At 39.4% G+C, this 16,396-nt stretch overlaps 1 protein-coding gene across 1 annotated transcript in view; it reads right to left on the bottom strand.

The window, feature by feature from the left end:
• LOC307044614 (voltage-dependent N-type calcium channel subunit alpha-1B-like) overlaps positions 1–16,396 on the bottom strand; it is a 576,385-nt gene that overhangs the window by 217,985 nt on the left and 342,004 nt on the right. Inside the window, exon 21 of the mRNA XM_079689925.1 lies at positions 5,346–5,607. Coding sequence (XP_079546051.1) covers positions 5,346–5,607 — 262 coding nt within the window. The remainder of the gene's footprint in view (positions 1–5,345; positions 5,608–16,396) is intronic.

Here is a 16,396-nt window from a genome sequence, read left to right on the forward strand (position 1 = left end):
TTAGGAGTTGTTATCATATACAGTTACTCTCAGTTGATGGTTGTTTAAAGTAGATAGGAAACTGAAAACGTAAACGATCTACCACAATGGTGTTTTTAAGTTTATGAAGAAGGAGTAGAAAGTAAAAAGAAGGTTTTTTTAAGTTTGTCAGAGGGAATCTGTTAATGTTTAAGCATGATAGAGGTGCTGCACGAGGCTAAAAGCCATCTCACACAGTTGGAGAACAAAAGAGGTTTTGATGAGAGAAGCTTGGGCCGGCAGCTGCAGGGCGCAGAGAGGAAGAGAGAGAGAAAAGTCAGATGGTTTGAAGAAGTATAGAGAGAGTACAGGTTATATAGAGTTACTACTATTCTGGAAAATGTCATATTGTTTTATGAGTAACATAAAATAAGAATATATTTACTAGATATAAGAACAACAGGCTTATCTAGGTTAACAGAAAATTGCTATTAACCAGTTTCAGCTGCAACTATCCTGTCTTTGTTCTAAAGAGAACATACGTTGCATTTCCAATTAATATTAAGAAAAGTTCACAATTGATACCATTAGGGACCGTTTGGGATTAATAGGACGAGTTTGTCATAAACATTCGTGCTTAGATGGAATAAAAGTGTTGAGATGTTCTCAAAAATTGGAGTTTTCACAATGCTTTTTAGTTTTTATTGAAACAATTAAGAAATAAGGACAGAGAAATGTTCCGTGATGATTTATTTAGGTTTCAGCTTTAGTAATAATGAAGATTACATTTTGTAATATTTCCTTTAAGTCTTCCAAAAATATATTCATTAACTATAGTCAGATTACTTGTTTTAAATATATAGCGCTGAATACAGTTCGTTTTGTATTCTGTTACAAATCTAACCATGCTTATAACACACAACTTAGATAAACAATTTGAAAAAGAATAGAATAAGCAAGTAGATAAAAGATGAATCTATAGTGGTTAAGAAAGGTGTCTTTGTTTTGCCTATTAACTTAGAACTGAAGTAATGAAGAATAGGAAGACTGTTACCATTAATGGGTTTGGCATTCACATGTTTCAGCATTCCTGACCATATAGACCAGGGGTCTCCAACCTTTTTTAGGATGAGAGCTACTTTCAAAAAATAAAACAAGTCGTGAGCTACTTTTACTCTTTTTTTGTTTTTTGCAGTGTATATATTTAGCACATTTTAACATTATTATATGCTTACCTTTAACCTTTGTGTGCTGTTTGGGTCTGTGGGACCCGTTTTCAGTGTTTACTAAAAGAAAATGTATGCAATTTAATTATTTTAACCTGCTTTATTTGGGGGCATGCACCCCTGGGAAGATTTTTGTTTTTTAAAGTTGAAGTTAAATGCATCAATCTTTGAGCACAACATGAATTTATGGATACAGCTCTCAACACTCATATGAAAGGGAGCTGTATACTTTTCAATAATCCAAACATCTTTAGAACACACAGGGAGGCGCGTGGCGCAGTGGAGTAGTGCGTTGGTGTTCGGATCAGGGGAGCACAGGTTCAAACCCCGCTGCAGTCAGCATGTGGTTGTGTCCCAGGGCCAGACACTTCACCCCAAATTGCTCCTGTGGGGATTGTCCACAGTATTGAGTATGTAAGTCGCTTTGGATAAAAACATCTAACAAGTAACATGTAAAGAATATGATCACAACCAATAACAAATATTTTAAACTTGTTTATTTTTATCTTATTTAAGTTAGCATTCTTTATTTCTTTATGCATATTTTACTAATCACATAATTTTAAACTTTTTTTTTTTTACTGTCTTATAGTACACATTGGAATGATTTCTTACTTTATTTTGTACATCTATATTAAATAGATAAATGTTTGCTCTCTCTAGCTCTCTCTCTCCCTCTGTCTCGCTCACTCACAGAGGCTGTGTGCCCCTTTGGGCGATGACGGCTTGCGGTAAAAAAAAGAATAAACATATTTGTAAAGTGGGGGGACACAAACGGGATTTTGAAGAGTGGGGGGGACATGTCCCCCCTGTCCCCAGTGGAAATTACGCCATGCGTGTGTGTGCGTCAAGTGCAATAAATATATATGCAAGTTGCAACACACACAGAGTAAAACTCTGCCCCTCATGTGCTGTATAGGCTGGCATGACTAGGCTGTGTTCAATGGGGCTGATGTGTTGTGTCGATTCTGCCAGAAGGAAAATCACGGTTAAACTCCTTATGAAGCGGTGAGCTGCCGCTCCACATTGCTTTTCTTCCCGACTGCAACGCTGGTCCCGCAAATCAAGCAAGAACGTGATTGGTCGATATTCATTGTGGGGGTGGGGGTGGGGGGAGGAGGGGTGTTAGATAGATATAAAGTTGTAGTAAGTAGATAGAACTCGCTATGATTGAGGTTTCGTTTATGCATAGGGTAGATTCTTTTAATTACATTTCTTTTTTTGTTGTGTGTATTTTTTATATGTTGGATTTGCTTGGCGAGCTACTTATTGAGAGCTTGCGAGCTACCGGTAGCTCGCGATCGACGTGTTGGAGACCCCTGATATAGACACTCAGCTGTTTTATTTTGTAACCCGCTGGGGGAGAGATTTACATTGAGTTTTTCTCAGTAGCTGATTTGCTGTGATTACAGCAGCATTGGATAGTTGTGCGCCACCTTTGGGTTGTACTCTGAATCAGTGTGTTGGTGAAAAGTTGCTCATTACAGAAACAGAAGAACTGTGCAAAGAACGCATCTCTGAGGAGGTATGGACAGTTTGCTTGTGCCTCGTTGTCAAGGCAACAGTGGTGTGAAGAGGTACTGCAGTTTTTGGGGATTTCTGCTGTGCAGAAGACAACGTGTGTCTGCTGATTGTATCACATTGATCCAGAGGTCCCTTCCCCCTCAGGACATCCCAATGCCAGAGAGAGTTTCCTTGGAGCCCACTGACCAGGGCCGGTTCTAGCTTTTTGGGGGCCCTGCCACTGACTACAGCTGAAGAGGACAATGAATCATTGACTGTTTTCAATATAACAAGAACAAGAGACAGGCTGGTCTCAGTCTGTTCAGACTCTGAAGAAATCATGCGATGATTTTACAGCATAACTGTGCAAGAGTTTATCAGAAGGTGGTGTAGAACGATATGCTTAAGCGTTTAGGAAAGGAGGCTGATTGTTTAATGATGGTCTGGAATACTGAAAAGATTAAAGTTTAATATCCTTGTTTGGCAAACAAGACATCTGATTATTATGTCACACATGATAGATCTTGACATAGAAACTAGCTATGGGTAAACGTGTGGACGTTATACCATTGTTATCATGAATTAAAAATAAATAGGGAAATAGTATCTGGTTAAAGATGAATGGATTTCATATCCTAGAGAGGATTAGTTATATTGTGAATACTTCACAAGGTATTTAATAATGTATTTTGAAGAACACATCACAAGAACACAAGTCCAGTTTTGTTTTGTTTCTAGATTAAATTGTCCATTACCAAAACTGTTCAGCTTAGGTCTAGCTTTAGACTTTAATAGTAAAAGAGTATTTAGGCTTATTTTTGTATATCTGACATTTTTTAAATATGTTGGCTATTCACTAGATAGAGAGATGGCATTACTCTCCATTTGTTAAGAACATTTCTGAAGATTAAATATTTGTTTCATTTCTAATATTCCTATTTAAGACATAATTTTAGAGTAACAAGGCTGATGCTGAAATTGGAAAATATGTTAGTGGTTTGCATGATGTAAACAAAAAAGGTTTTGTTTGTTCAACCTCCAGTTAAATCTGAAACAGTAATAATGATTGATTTTGCTAAAGCTTAGTTTCACAGCCTTATGTAACATTATGAGGTATGTTCACTTCTAAGGGTAAACAAATTGATAAAATGGATTATTGTTATTATTATTGATTTAATTTGGAATATTAACTCAAAAGGCTGTTTTCTGCAGGTTCACTTAAGAATGCCTTGCATGAACATTTGTCAGGTATTGTGTTTCCTAGGGGTGGTATATTAATAAAGTGTATTGATAATTTGTTTGTTAAACATCTGAAGAAAATGGTGCTGCGAACACGAGAAAAACTTTGTTGCATTGGTTGACATCAACACAATGATGTCACTAGTACAACTCCAGCTAGTAGAATATTAGAGTCTCTGCAGAGCACGACACATGGCCAAAAAGACTGAGACCAAATTACCTTTGACCCTGACTGACAGTGTGAGTGTGAATGAAATGTCTGCATGTGATCAGTGCAACTGCATGATTCTAAAACAATGACTGACCAAGCATGTTTTTAGACTAACACATTATTCTGGAGCTCCAAGGGAAACGAGAGATTTCCTAAAAAATGTTGACATGTTTCTAATATTGATTGAGTTATAACAGGTAACACAGATGCAGAATCAGTGGCCGAGGGACTACTGAGAGAGGTAATTTCCAGAATGAGAATACCAGAGAAGGTGAACTGCGATAATGAAATTTTTGTGTAATATTTCAACAGGTATTAAAGGAACTGAGGTTTGAAATGTAGAAAGAACATATTACAGCTAAGTTAAAACATAGTAATGTAATGAGATAGAATTTAATTTAGACAACATCTTGTAACTAGCCTGGTAAAGAAGTAAAAGCCATAGACTGTTTAGATCATTATTGGGATGTACATTTAATTTCAATTCATAATTGAAAGACATTTGATGACATATGTTGGATTTCTGTATTCATTTTTTCAGCTTGATAATATCTAAGCAGTGACAGGTAGAAGCAGTATCACAAGGACATTATTCACTTTGTCAGTATCATGATTTTAGTTGTTTTTAATCCATAACATTAGTGTGTTCCATTACCAGAAACATTAGCAGTTCATATTATATTTAGATTTTAAATAGGATCTCAAGGATTTCATTTAAAAATAACACAGATGCTTGTCAGACATTCAGAGCTATTGAAATATGTTATTTAGTTCACCTAAAGATGTTAGGGTTTATTTTGTTGACACAGGCCAAGTATTAAGATTCTGAAGCTGCACTGGCAGATAGGAGGTCTGCAACTAATTTAGAAAACCTGTTCACAGACGGCTGTTGTTTTAAGACACCCCACCAACAGGCTCCAAGCAGCATACCAGTGGTGGGTCAAACACCTGAGGGCCCAGAAGCCCTGAGCGTAGACTTGAGGGGTGGGTATCAGATTTCTCCACACAGGTTGCTGACGCCAAAAGGGGGACCCGTGGAGCAGGAGGCCGACACAGCGGAGTTCGTCTGGCTGAAGGTCGTCAGGCCTACGTGGCTCAACCCCAGGTTCTCAGGCCTCTACAGAGTGACCCAGAGGACATCTCATGCCGTCCGCCGAGGAGAAAAGGGGGACATCGGGTACTACTGGAGCCAGTGTGCGGCGGGGAAACCTCCGGCTAGGACCATGGAGGACATCAGGACGGACCTGGCTATCGTCAACGAGGACATACCTACAGCAGACGGCTCGGAAGCTGTCATCAGCGGACTGGAGGAGAAGGACCTCGCGGACATCCCTACAGCAGACGACTCGGAAGCTGGCGTCAGCGGGCTGGGGGACTTCTCGAGGCACTTTCCTCTTACTATGGCCAGTGTCTGTAAAGGTGGGGTGGGGGGACTGTCTCCCCCCTTCCTGCCATCTCTCTCTGTTTCTGCTGATGTGTAAAATATACAAAATAACGTTTTATATACTTACTCTCTTGTTAAAAAGGCGATAAAGTTTGCAGCGTAAGCCAGCCATCAGTGTTCTAGTTTCAAGGCTTTGCATACCTCAAAGTGTGTCTAAAAGTATCTTGGCAAGAGAAAAAAAAGCCAAAATGCGCCTAGGCCATTAAAAAATAACCGAATTGCTGCTAAGAAATAAGTTCAGAAAGCTATGAATCCAGTGGAACACTGTTAGAGTCAAAAGTAACTCTCAATGTATTCAGACAGAGTATGCAGATTGGGGCTGATCAGAACAAAGAAAGCACCTTTTGCTTTCCTAGTCAAAAAGTGTTGATTAAGTTAGTCTACACACATTCCCTTACTGTCACACTTTCCTCTTACTATGGCTGTCAGGCCTGTTGGTGTGTGTGTGTGTGTGTGTGTGTGTGTGTGTGTGTGTGTGTGTGTGTGTGTGTGTGTGTGTGTGTGTGTGTGTGTGTGTGTGTGTGTGTGTGTGTGTGTGTGTGTGTGTGAGCCTGGCCCTGCCCCCTCCTCCCCCCTTCCTGCCATCTTATCACTAGACAGAGGGGGGAGGGGTTCTGTCTCCCCCCTTCCTGCAATCTCTCTCTCTGTTTCTGCTGATGTGTAAAATATACAAAATAACGTTTTATATACTTACTCTCTTGTTGAAAGGTGATGACGTTTGCAGCGTAAGCCAGCCATCAGTGTTCTGGTTTTAAGGTTTTGCATACCTCAAAGTGTGTCTAAAAGTATCTTGGCAGGAGAAAAAAAAGCCAAAATCCACCTAGGCCATTAAAAAGAAACCGAATTCCACGTTTTACAAATGAACAGACACAAATGCAGACTTGACTACTTGGCAGTTGATTAAAGCAGATGTGTCTTTTTTCATCTCTCAAAGGTTTGGGTCTTGTTCAACACTGGGTACTGTTAGAAATTAAAATCAATGTTTTAATGGGGAAATGTAGTTTAAACATGCCGTCAGTTTTAATGCTCTTTTATACTGAAAAACCAGAAATTCTTGTGCACAAGCAGTTAAGCTTTTGATCTGAAAATCCTTCATCTACGGTTAGCATTTAGCATGTGGCTAATATACAATTTCCTAAAGAGGTGAATTTAGTAGCGAAATGATATGGAGAGGTGCAAACCGAAGCCTACTGATTTAACACTACAACTATAGATGTCGAGATACTACCATGCTGAATATTAAATGAAGGTACGGTTTATTTGAATACATTATTGTTTACAGACGAGAGTAGCATGTGACAACATCCGGAATGACCGGAAACCAAACGAGCCGAGAAGTATTTTTTAGAGTATTGATTACAGTGTTTAGAATGTGTTAAATGAAAAGTGATGAAAGAGAATATGAGGAGAAAAGGCGTGTTAAGCATATATTGAATGTGAAAAGAACCAATCCTCTGTTTAAATGCAACAACGGACATTGGAGACGAGGCGAGCCGGCTGGCGGGGAGGAGCCAGCAGAGGATATATAACAGCACCGGAGGAGAGATCCAGGGCTTCTCTTCCCTAACGAGGAGCGGATCACAGCTGTTTGTCTGACTGAACAATATCATGCTTGTGACCAACCCGCGCCTTTTTTAAATTAAAGTACCCAATTGAACTTTCACAGAGACTCCATTTAGTCTCCTTTTAAAGCTTCTCTCCTGGACGGGAGAATAACGAACACAGTTTGCAATCTGGTGAGTTCCCCGACGTGATCCCGCTGACCGAGGAGAGAAAACCAACCGGCTGTTTCCTGGAGACGCTTGCAGCCATTCGACACACAAGAGCTCAAATGAATCGGTACGAAGATGCCTGTTATGACAAAGATTCTTCACTAGTTAAACTAGGCAAAGTTAGATTTGTGTGTTTGACGGCAGCCGGTGGATCCTGAAAATAGCTGTGCATTTTAATGTTAAAACAACCCAAATTGATAAAATAATCACTCTAAAACCACGAGGCGTTGTTTTGTCACAAGCAGGGTGAGTTCACACTTTCTTTTGTTCCATTAACCCTGCATGCTATTAACCATGTGTGGGTGTTGAATTTTAAATATAAATGTGTGTGGACATTGTACTTCGGATAGGTGCCTTGCTGTTTTCACGTAGGCGTCTCTTGTTACGCTCGTAGTTAGTTAGCCTATGACGTAAGGGTATATAGCCCATTTGACGATTTTTGTTAAGATCTGGAGACATAGCGAATCGGTTAAGGGCCGAGTAAGTGAAAACCAGCAGGGCATAGTGAATCAACTCAGAGTTAAGTAACCGAAGTCGTTGCTTTAAAGAAAGTCCTTTTCAAGAAAAGGCTTGGTTAAGTTCTAAGCCTTTATCAGTGGTTAAAACTGTTCTGTTTTTAAACAAGATATTGCAGGTGGGTTACGGTAATCGGAATTACAACAGCAGTGCAGTAATAAGACAACGGTCTATTATTAGTTGCTGATAGGTCTCCATATTGGTCCCGGTTTGGCGTGTCCAAATAGCAACAGTTAACCATAGTCGACTATAAAGTCAAATATTACGTGAACAGGTTTATAGCTAGTGCGTAAGGGTTCCTAACTTTAAGTGATGATATCAATAAGATAAAGCCCATGTTTTTCATAGTAAACTAGATAGAAATGTTGTTATTTTAAACTAAGTGTTGTTTTGGCTTGGATTTCAGGGTTTATAATACCACACCAGTGGTTTACTTTGTTACGGTTCGTTTAAAGATCACCTCGCCATTGTTTAAACTCCCACCTGAGAGCCGCATGGACAAATCTCTTTGTCTACAGGTCAGAGTGCGAAATAATCGGGTGCCATCTTGTTTACACCCCACATGTGGAAAAACAAAGACAGGGCTATCGCCATTTCGTGAAATGCAAATTCAAAGCACACCTTTCTTTGTTCTTATGCAGCTGGTTTCACTCCAATGAGGCATTTTCCTGACTTCCATCTTGTGAGGAACGAATAATACTTCTTGTCACAGTTGGAACTAGATGGCTGAATCAATTTTTGGATATTAAAGGGAAGGATTGTTGTATTTTCAAAGTTTTGAAGTATTGCTGCTGGCAAAAGTGTATTGGCGGATTATTGATATAATTCTGCTGGCAAATGTGTTTTGGCGGTTTTTGAAATATTCCTGGTTGCAAATGTGTTTTGGCGGTTACGTGCTGTGTTATTTAACCATAGTGTAATGTTCTTCCTATTTTAAAGATATTTGTAAGGAAAATAAGTTTCTCCTTGTTAAAAACAAGTCAGTTTTGCAACAGCTATTCCCTAGTGGATTAAGCTAGGAAATTAAAATAGCGCACTCTGGTGGTAGTACAGAATTATTACACAAATAGAAGAAACACCATAGCATTGTGAAGTATAATTTTAAGTGTTATAAATAAACATAAGCTTGATCGCCAGAATAGAATTGCAAAGTGGTTTCTAATTATGAGATGAGAAACTTTACAGAATAACATAACCTAGACTGTAGAATATTCAAACACCACTTTCTTGAAGCTAACACAAGTTGAGACATTTGCATAATTTCATACATTTTGGTATGCACTGTACACAGGAGATTTGGATTTGAACCATATTCATATTTCAAAGTCAAAAACATACACGGTACAACTTTATTTTAACATTTCATATTTTAACTTTGCATAATTTTTATATATTAATTAACTTTATTCATATTTTACCTAAAACTTAAAAAAAAAAATCTATAACTTTAAAAAAAAAAAAAAAAAGAAACCTTGAGCAACTAACATTTTTTTAAAGTTCGGACGAACAGCAACGAAGGTGCTAGTCAGAAGATTAGTGCTTCATCTTTGATAAGTTAATAAATAATTAGAGAACATGTCACCAAAACAAACTAAGTTGAGACTAGACGCAGAGCCAGGCTCAACAGCAGATATCAAGGGAAGGATAAAAATCAGATCAGATGCTATAACAGTTCCAAATCTTAGACAAAAGACATGGAACCACATGGAGAAACTGTTGGAACAGTGGCAAACGAGAGGACTGTTTCCAGCAGATGATCAGCCTGGACCAACGAAAGCCCATAGAAAAGCTGTAGTTGAACATGAGAATGCTGAATACCTACAACAGGAAAAAGCATGGATCAAAGCCGGACAACCCTCTTGATATGGACCTGAAAACATTTCTATGAACAGAGCTGAAAAAAGAAAATCTAGAGTTACAAGTCTGGTACTCCATCTAAAATATGTCAGCCAAGAATCAACGAACAGCATGTATGTGGCTCAAGGAGCAGAGCTCACAGCAAAGGAAGATAAGAATGAAAAGACAGAAGAAGCTCCAGTAATCCAACCTTCAAAGCTCATTCCAAGCCTGACAGATGCGCCTCCTCACTACATGACAGAAGAATACAGTTTCTTTCAACCCCCAATACAAGCTCCAACTCTAGGTGTTTTAGGAGGAGTATTGGAGTTGGACGGTCTCCCCACAGCTACACGTGTCAAAGACTTGGAATATGAGGTAAGACTCCTATCTGGTGAGCTCAACAGAAGATTGAAAGAACTAGGCATAAGAATGGAAGAGGAGCTCAACAGAAAGATGGAAGACCTCAGCAAAAGTATGGAAGCACAACTCAAGAGAAGAGAAGGCGAAGGTTCTCCAGACACCACAACCGTAACTGAAGCTGGAAGACTCAAGAACTGCCCAACACTCATGCTACCGCTGATAGCGGCTGGAGAAGGAGGATTGAAATACCAATCATGGACTCACAGAGACATGGAAGCATTAGCGGCAAAACTACCTCCACTTACACAAGGAGGTCAGAAGTGGGTGAATGATCTGGAGAAATACACAGTCCAAGACCACCTGTGCTTGGGAGACATGAGGGCACTGCTTGGACGGATAGAAGGAAGACTAGAGGCAAAAGCAGTGGATTCCAAGGCCAAATGCACCAACTCTCCAGATTACATTTTCTTCAACAAAGTCAGGTCGAGGTATTAGGCTGCAATTCGTCAAATCTACCCAACAACACAGAGTTTACATGCCCTCAACTACCTGAGAAAAGAACCGGGGGAAGACATGTATGCCTTCCTGAAGAGATGTGAAGGAGTGTGGGAGGACTGCACTGGAGAACGACATGACGTTTCACCGTCTGTCGTAATGCTGTGGAAGAACGCGATCATTAACGCCCTTCCCCATTCAGTGCAGGCAAGCCTGGGAGATGTGGTGGTATTAGACGCTATACCCATTGAAGAATGGAGACAACATCTCATTTACCACGATATGAAATACCAAGCATCCCAGAAGGAAAAAGACGAAGAAATTAAAACATTACAACTAAGACTCTTGAAGATACAAATGGCTGAGAAAGATACCGAAGCTAATAAAAACAAGAAAGCGGCAAGACAAATGGCAGCTACATCAGAGAAGGCAGGGCAGATTCCTCCAACAATTCAAGCTCAGGAAGAACCAGAGAATGCAGTGCAGACATCTCAAACAGTTGAACCTCACCAGCCAGAGAATCAGATGGAGAACCAACAACCAGGAGGTTTCCGAGGAGGCAGAGGCAGAGGAAAAGTTCTCCGGTTCGATGGATGCTACATATGCAATCAGCTGGGCCATTGGGCTAGAGATTGTCCACAACAACAAATGAAATACCCACTACATGCACCACACAACGGCCCACCATGCAGTTTCCATGATGACGACGGAGGCAGGGGGTCTCAGAGATGTCAAAGACGTACAGGATTTCCAAACATGAACCAAATGCCACTGACAGCCTGGTATCATCCACAACAATGAGGAAGCTTAGAGGACCGGACCATCTGGTGATGCATCTTCAGCACTAGAGTATTTTGAAATCCAGCTAGATGGAGCCACATATGTCACCACAGGAGGGAGAGGTTGAATGTTATTTAAAAGATAGTGAGTAGAATATTGCATTTACACAGAGCATCCACCAATTAGAAGTAGCAGAGTAGAACATTTAGCAGACTATTTTTTAATTATGAGAAGGAAAATACATTACGAGTGATGTTGTTCCCCCACACACAAAACTATTGTGTCCACACAACTAGTGAGGTCAAGAAGACGGGCTTCCACCCAAAATATGCAAGGGGCGGCGATACACCTGACGTGAAGCTGTCCAGACCTGAAAACAGAAACTCCATTCTGCTGTGGTGAAGTCTGGCTACAAAGGGAGGTGTCCGATAGGGTCGCTTGTCTCAAACCAGTGAAGAAGTCAACAAGAACCCAGCAGAACTAGAGAGTGACTGTTAGTGGGGGAACAGTGACGGAGCGACAGAGACTGGCCCAACATTTTCCAGCCAGTACATAGATAGACCCCGTCAGAAGACCGGGGCTGTGTTTAAAGGGGAACTTCATTTATTCTTAGCCAGAAGTGCAGTTTTTAATCAAACAATTATGTGATTTATGGAGTCAGATTACATTTTTCTCATAAACACAATTTTATAATCGGTCTGAAGTATCTGTTTTAAGGCATGAGCTGCAGATTAAATAACATAACACTGATTAAGAGCTTGGATGAAGAAGTTGTAGGGTTTTTACAACAGTTTCAACAATCAGTCTTTATTTATTTATTCTTGAGTAACTTTACTGATTTATAGTGTAGTGCGTAAGGCAATATCTCATTTGAGTGAGGGGCACCAGCCCTTCATGCAGGTCACTCTGTGAGAATAGTTCATATTTTCCCTCCAGTTTGGAGAAAGATTCTTTTATCATATGTTAGTTCAGCAGTGTCAACCAATCCTCTAATCCTAGAAATATTGAGACGCATTAGCAACACCAGGGGTATTGTTTTTCGCAGCAACGATGATGCACAATACCATGACAAAAGGCATTATTGAAACAAGTAAACTATTAGAAGTGCTAATGGAAAATGTTTAGTGAATATGCATTTATGCCATCAGAAAGCCATACATCATACGATATTTTTGTACGCCTTGTGGGTACACGGAGAATTTATATTTATTTAATGCAACGTTATGGGTTTTACATGTCCTGTTCATAATAGGGTAATCATTGCAATATTAATTGAGCATTTTATGCTCAAAGGAGGGAGTGTCATGATTATACAGATATGTTGATTTCAGTGACGTAGTTAATAAATAATAACATGTAGTTGACAATAGGTCTCATAACAACAAGAGGTATGCCAAAGCTTGGGCCTTCTCCAAGGAGGGAGTGGTCCAGTTTTAGATATTAGACAAATAAAAGTGGATGAATATGTCAGAATTCTGAGTAATATTATGCAAGTTTTGTCTACACAGCAGGCTAGGAAAACTAAAGAGATACCAGACGAGACACCAGAAGAGACTCCTGTTCGGCCAGGTGATTGGTTGAGGGTGAAAGTTCACAAAAGACAGTGGGCTCATCCCCGGTGGACGGAGGCGTGAAAAGTTGGAACAAACTTCACACGTGCTCCGGTTTAAAGGTAAAGAAAAAGGAGCAAATTGACACCACCTCACACATTGTCACCCTTCACTGGCAACTTCCAGAACATTATTGGGAGTTAGGACTGATTTGGCAGAGCTGGAACAAAACAATAAATAGAAATAAGATAAAGATAGAAACAGCTCAAAAGACAAATTGTCTATAGATTTTTATAGATTGTACATTAATGTGAAAACCTATTTTTTTTGTTTTACATCTGAAAAAGAGTCAAATTTGTTGTATGTCATTTTTGGACTCATTATTTAAATTCTGTAACGGACACAACCAGGGATAAAATAGAGATGATGACAAGAACAAAGCCAAACCAATTGTGGGGTCCCCTAGGGATAAGAGTCAGAATAGCATTGTTGATTGTGCTCATTACACTTGGCACCTTGTTGGTTGGATGGGGAGTACAATATCAAGTAAGACATGGAACCATTAGTTCACTCATAGAGAATGCCCACATCACTAACAAGACTCCAGCTGAGTTTCACAGACTTTCACTTATCCTCAGAGCCAAAAGATCAGCTGAGCAACAAGAGGAGGAGTTAGAAATACTCGGTCCCAAACAAGAGGCGGTTATAATCAAGATGATTCACCCCCCTATATGCAGTTCTTGTATCAAATGATGAGATGGGTTTAAGTGATCGGGATATGTAAGTGATGGGGATTTAAAGATTAGGGGAATCTCTAAATACACTGGATCCATGTTTTAGTCTGTACCAGAAACACCCCCTGTTAAGTTTATGAACAACCGACCGGTGACCTGAGTAGAATTATTGAAAATGATTACAGTTGAAACAGGCTACTAACCCAAAAGTACAGCTTTGTACGTACAAACTCTATGAACAACATTTCCCAGCAGATAGTGGCGACATTGCAGATATGTCCAGTCACCAAAGTTACTTATGTTCTAAATAACAGTGAGATTTAAAGTGATGGAGAAAATATGGAGACGTTCCTTTATAGTGTCTGAAATATGTGGTGCTTGAAACATCTAGGTATTTAAATGTATGGAAGAAAGTGGTTTTCTGAAAGAGTTAATTGGAGTAAACATGTTACAGTGGGTGAAAACAATGTTTAGGGATATGGTACAATTATTAGAAAACATTAACTGGGCTTATATGACATTGAACATCAAAGAAAGATAGTATGGTTAGGAAAATGGAGTGGGAAAGATTGGATTTATTTTACCTCAGTGTGTTAGAATTAACTATAGATAATGCGTCCCGAGATCTCTCTCTCTCTCTCCGCCTGTCAGAACGCTACGACCCCAACTTCCAAGCAGACAAAAGACCTCACCACGGAAGACTCCTCCTTCTCCATCGAACAGACAGAGAAGCAGAGCTGAACCATCTCCACCTGAGGAATCCAGAACTACAGGTGACATAAAAAGGCACACTCTCATCGGTCCCCCACAGGACATGAAGTTCCAAGCTGAGCCACAAGATTTGGACACAAGAGCAGAGTGTGGGACATGAGAGCAGAATACGCCCTCCATGCAACAAAGTAGAGACTGTAAAGGAGGAGATGAAAAGCAAAGCAGATGGGACACTGAAGAGAGTTACAGCGGAAGGATCCAAGAGCGGATGGACTGAGGAGAAGGTGGACGGAGAAGAGGACAGGACGGAGGAGTTGGCATGGTCCGGCAGAACGTGAGGGGGTCGTAGCTTGACAACCAGAGGGGGAGAGAAGGAAAACGGGAGTGAGTGAGTTTACACATAAACACACTTATTCACCAACGAGAAATACGTAAAGAAAAAGATTTATTAGCCATGAATTAATCAATTGGTTAATTTATAAAGAAAGAAAGAGGAAACTATTAAATAACCCTAAAAACACACTGAGGGTAGAACATATTATTCAATCTTTTCATCATATGAACAAATTATTCTTTAAGAGTTTTTTTTATTCATGTGTGAATTTGGGTAAGATTTAATTTGTTACAGTATAGACCTACAGTTTAAAGGGATGGTTTTAGTAACCACTCTATAAAAGCAGACAAATCTTTATTTGTATGGAAAATGTTAAAGGTAGAGCTAGTACCAAGCCAAAGATAGTATTCCAATCTAGAGTATTGATTTCTCCATTGTAGCATGGTTATTACCTCAGGAGGGAAGATTAAGGTGGAAATAACATTTGTTTTTCGTCCAAGATGTAGAGTTTTAAAAAGACACTGGGCAAAGAGAGATTGCAAATTTTAATAAAAAAAAAACTAATATAATTGGGAGTAATACATGCGGGGCCTTGGATCACTCATTGTGATGGTGCATATTTTACAACAAATATCGTTCAGGGTGAAGGGGTCGCTCGACCCACCCTGCAGATGTTTTAAATCTTACTTGCAGCTTCAGAGGGAGCGCACGGCACCAGAATATGAGTTTTAAAAGACACCATTCAATCAGTGATGACCTGACATTTAGAGATGTTATTTAAAGGAGAAACATATCTGCCATAGGTGTAAATTCCTGAATTGAAATGCAAACCATGAATGAAATGACTTCTGTTTTAAAGTCCTTGTTAAAGGAGGGAGTAATTATCACATGCTCGGGCACCCAAGGTTCCACACACTGTTAAAGGGGTTAGCATAGCTATTTAAGTAGACCCAAATTGAAAATAAATTAGTATAATGAGTTATTGATATTCCACTGGTTCTCACACCATTTCAGGGACTTTATCACTGCATTAGAACAGACCACCCAAAGGTAATGAGTAGGAACTTTTAAGTGATGAAACTCTACAACTGTTGTAACTGACCAAAATTTTCTCCCAGAAATGACTGTCTAGAATGCCGTACCCCAGAGTAGAACGTACCGATTGATCACGACGGCCCCTTCTAGAGAACATATTACTTTCATACCTTAAATGGTATGAAAGGAGGGAGGGTACATTTCTCATGAGGAGACAATTACAAATGCTAGCAGAACAAGACCCCCGTATACAGATGTTGATGACAATGATGAGATTAGTTTAAATGATATGGATGTTCGGAGATGAGATTGATCAATGAATGTCCAGCTGATGTGATTCTTTACATTATGAAATCATGTGAAGAAGTGAGCAAAATAAAATGCTAAAATGGAGTGAATCCATTTCAATTTACTTTACACTATTCCAAGATAGTTTATTTTTATTTTTCAATTTACTTTGTCAATCCAAGATATTTTATGTTATTCTTTATTACTTTATACTATTCTAATATGGTGGATCTCATGTTGTAAAAATCATTGCTATTCTAAAATGGTTTGTTTCTTTTCACTTTGTAAAAACAAGTGCCTTAACACTGAGCGTGGTATGAGAACGGTTTCTGTGAAAGGAGGGACGAAGAAATGTTCTGATACCAAGCCATTGCTGCTATTTTGAAGAATGATATTGAATG

This window comes from Notothenia rossii (genome assembly GCF_949606895.1).
Source record: "Notothenia rossii genome assembly, chromosome: 6".
Classification (NCBI taxonomy): domain Eukaryota; kingdom Metazoa; phylum Chordata; class Actinopteri; order Perciformes; family Nototheniidae; genus Notothenia; species Notothenia rossii.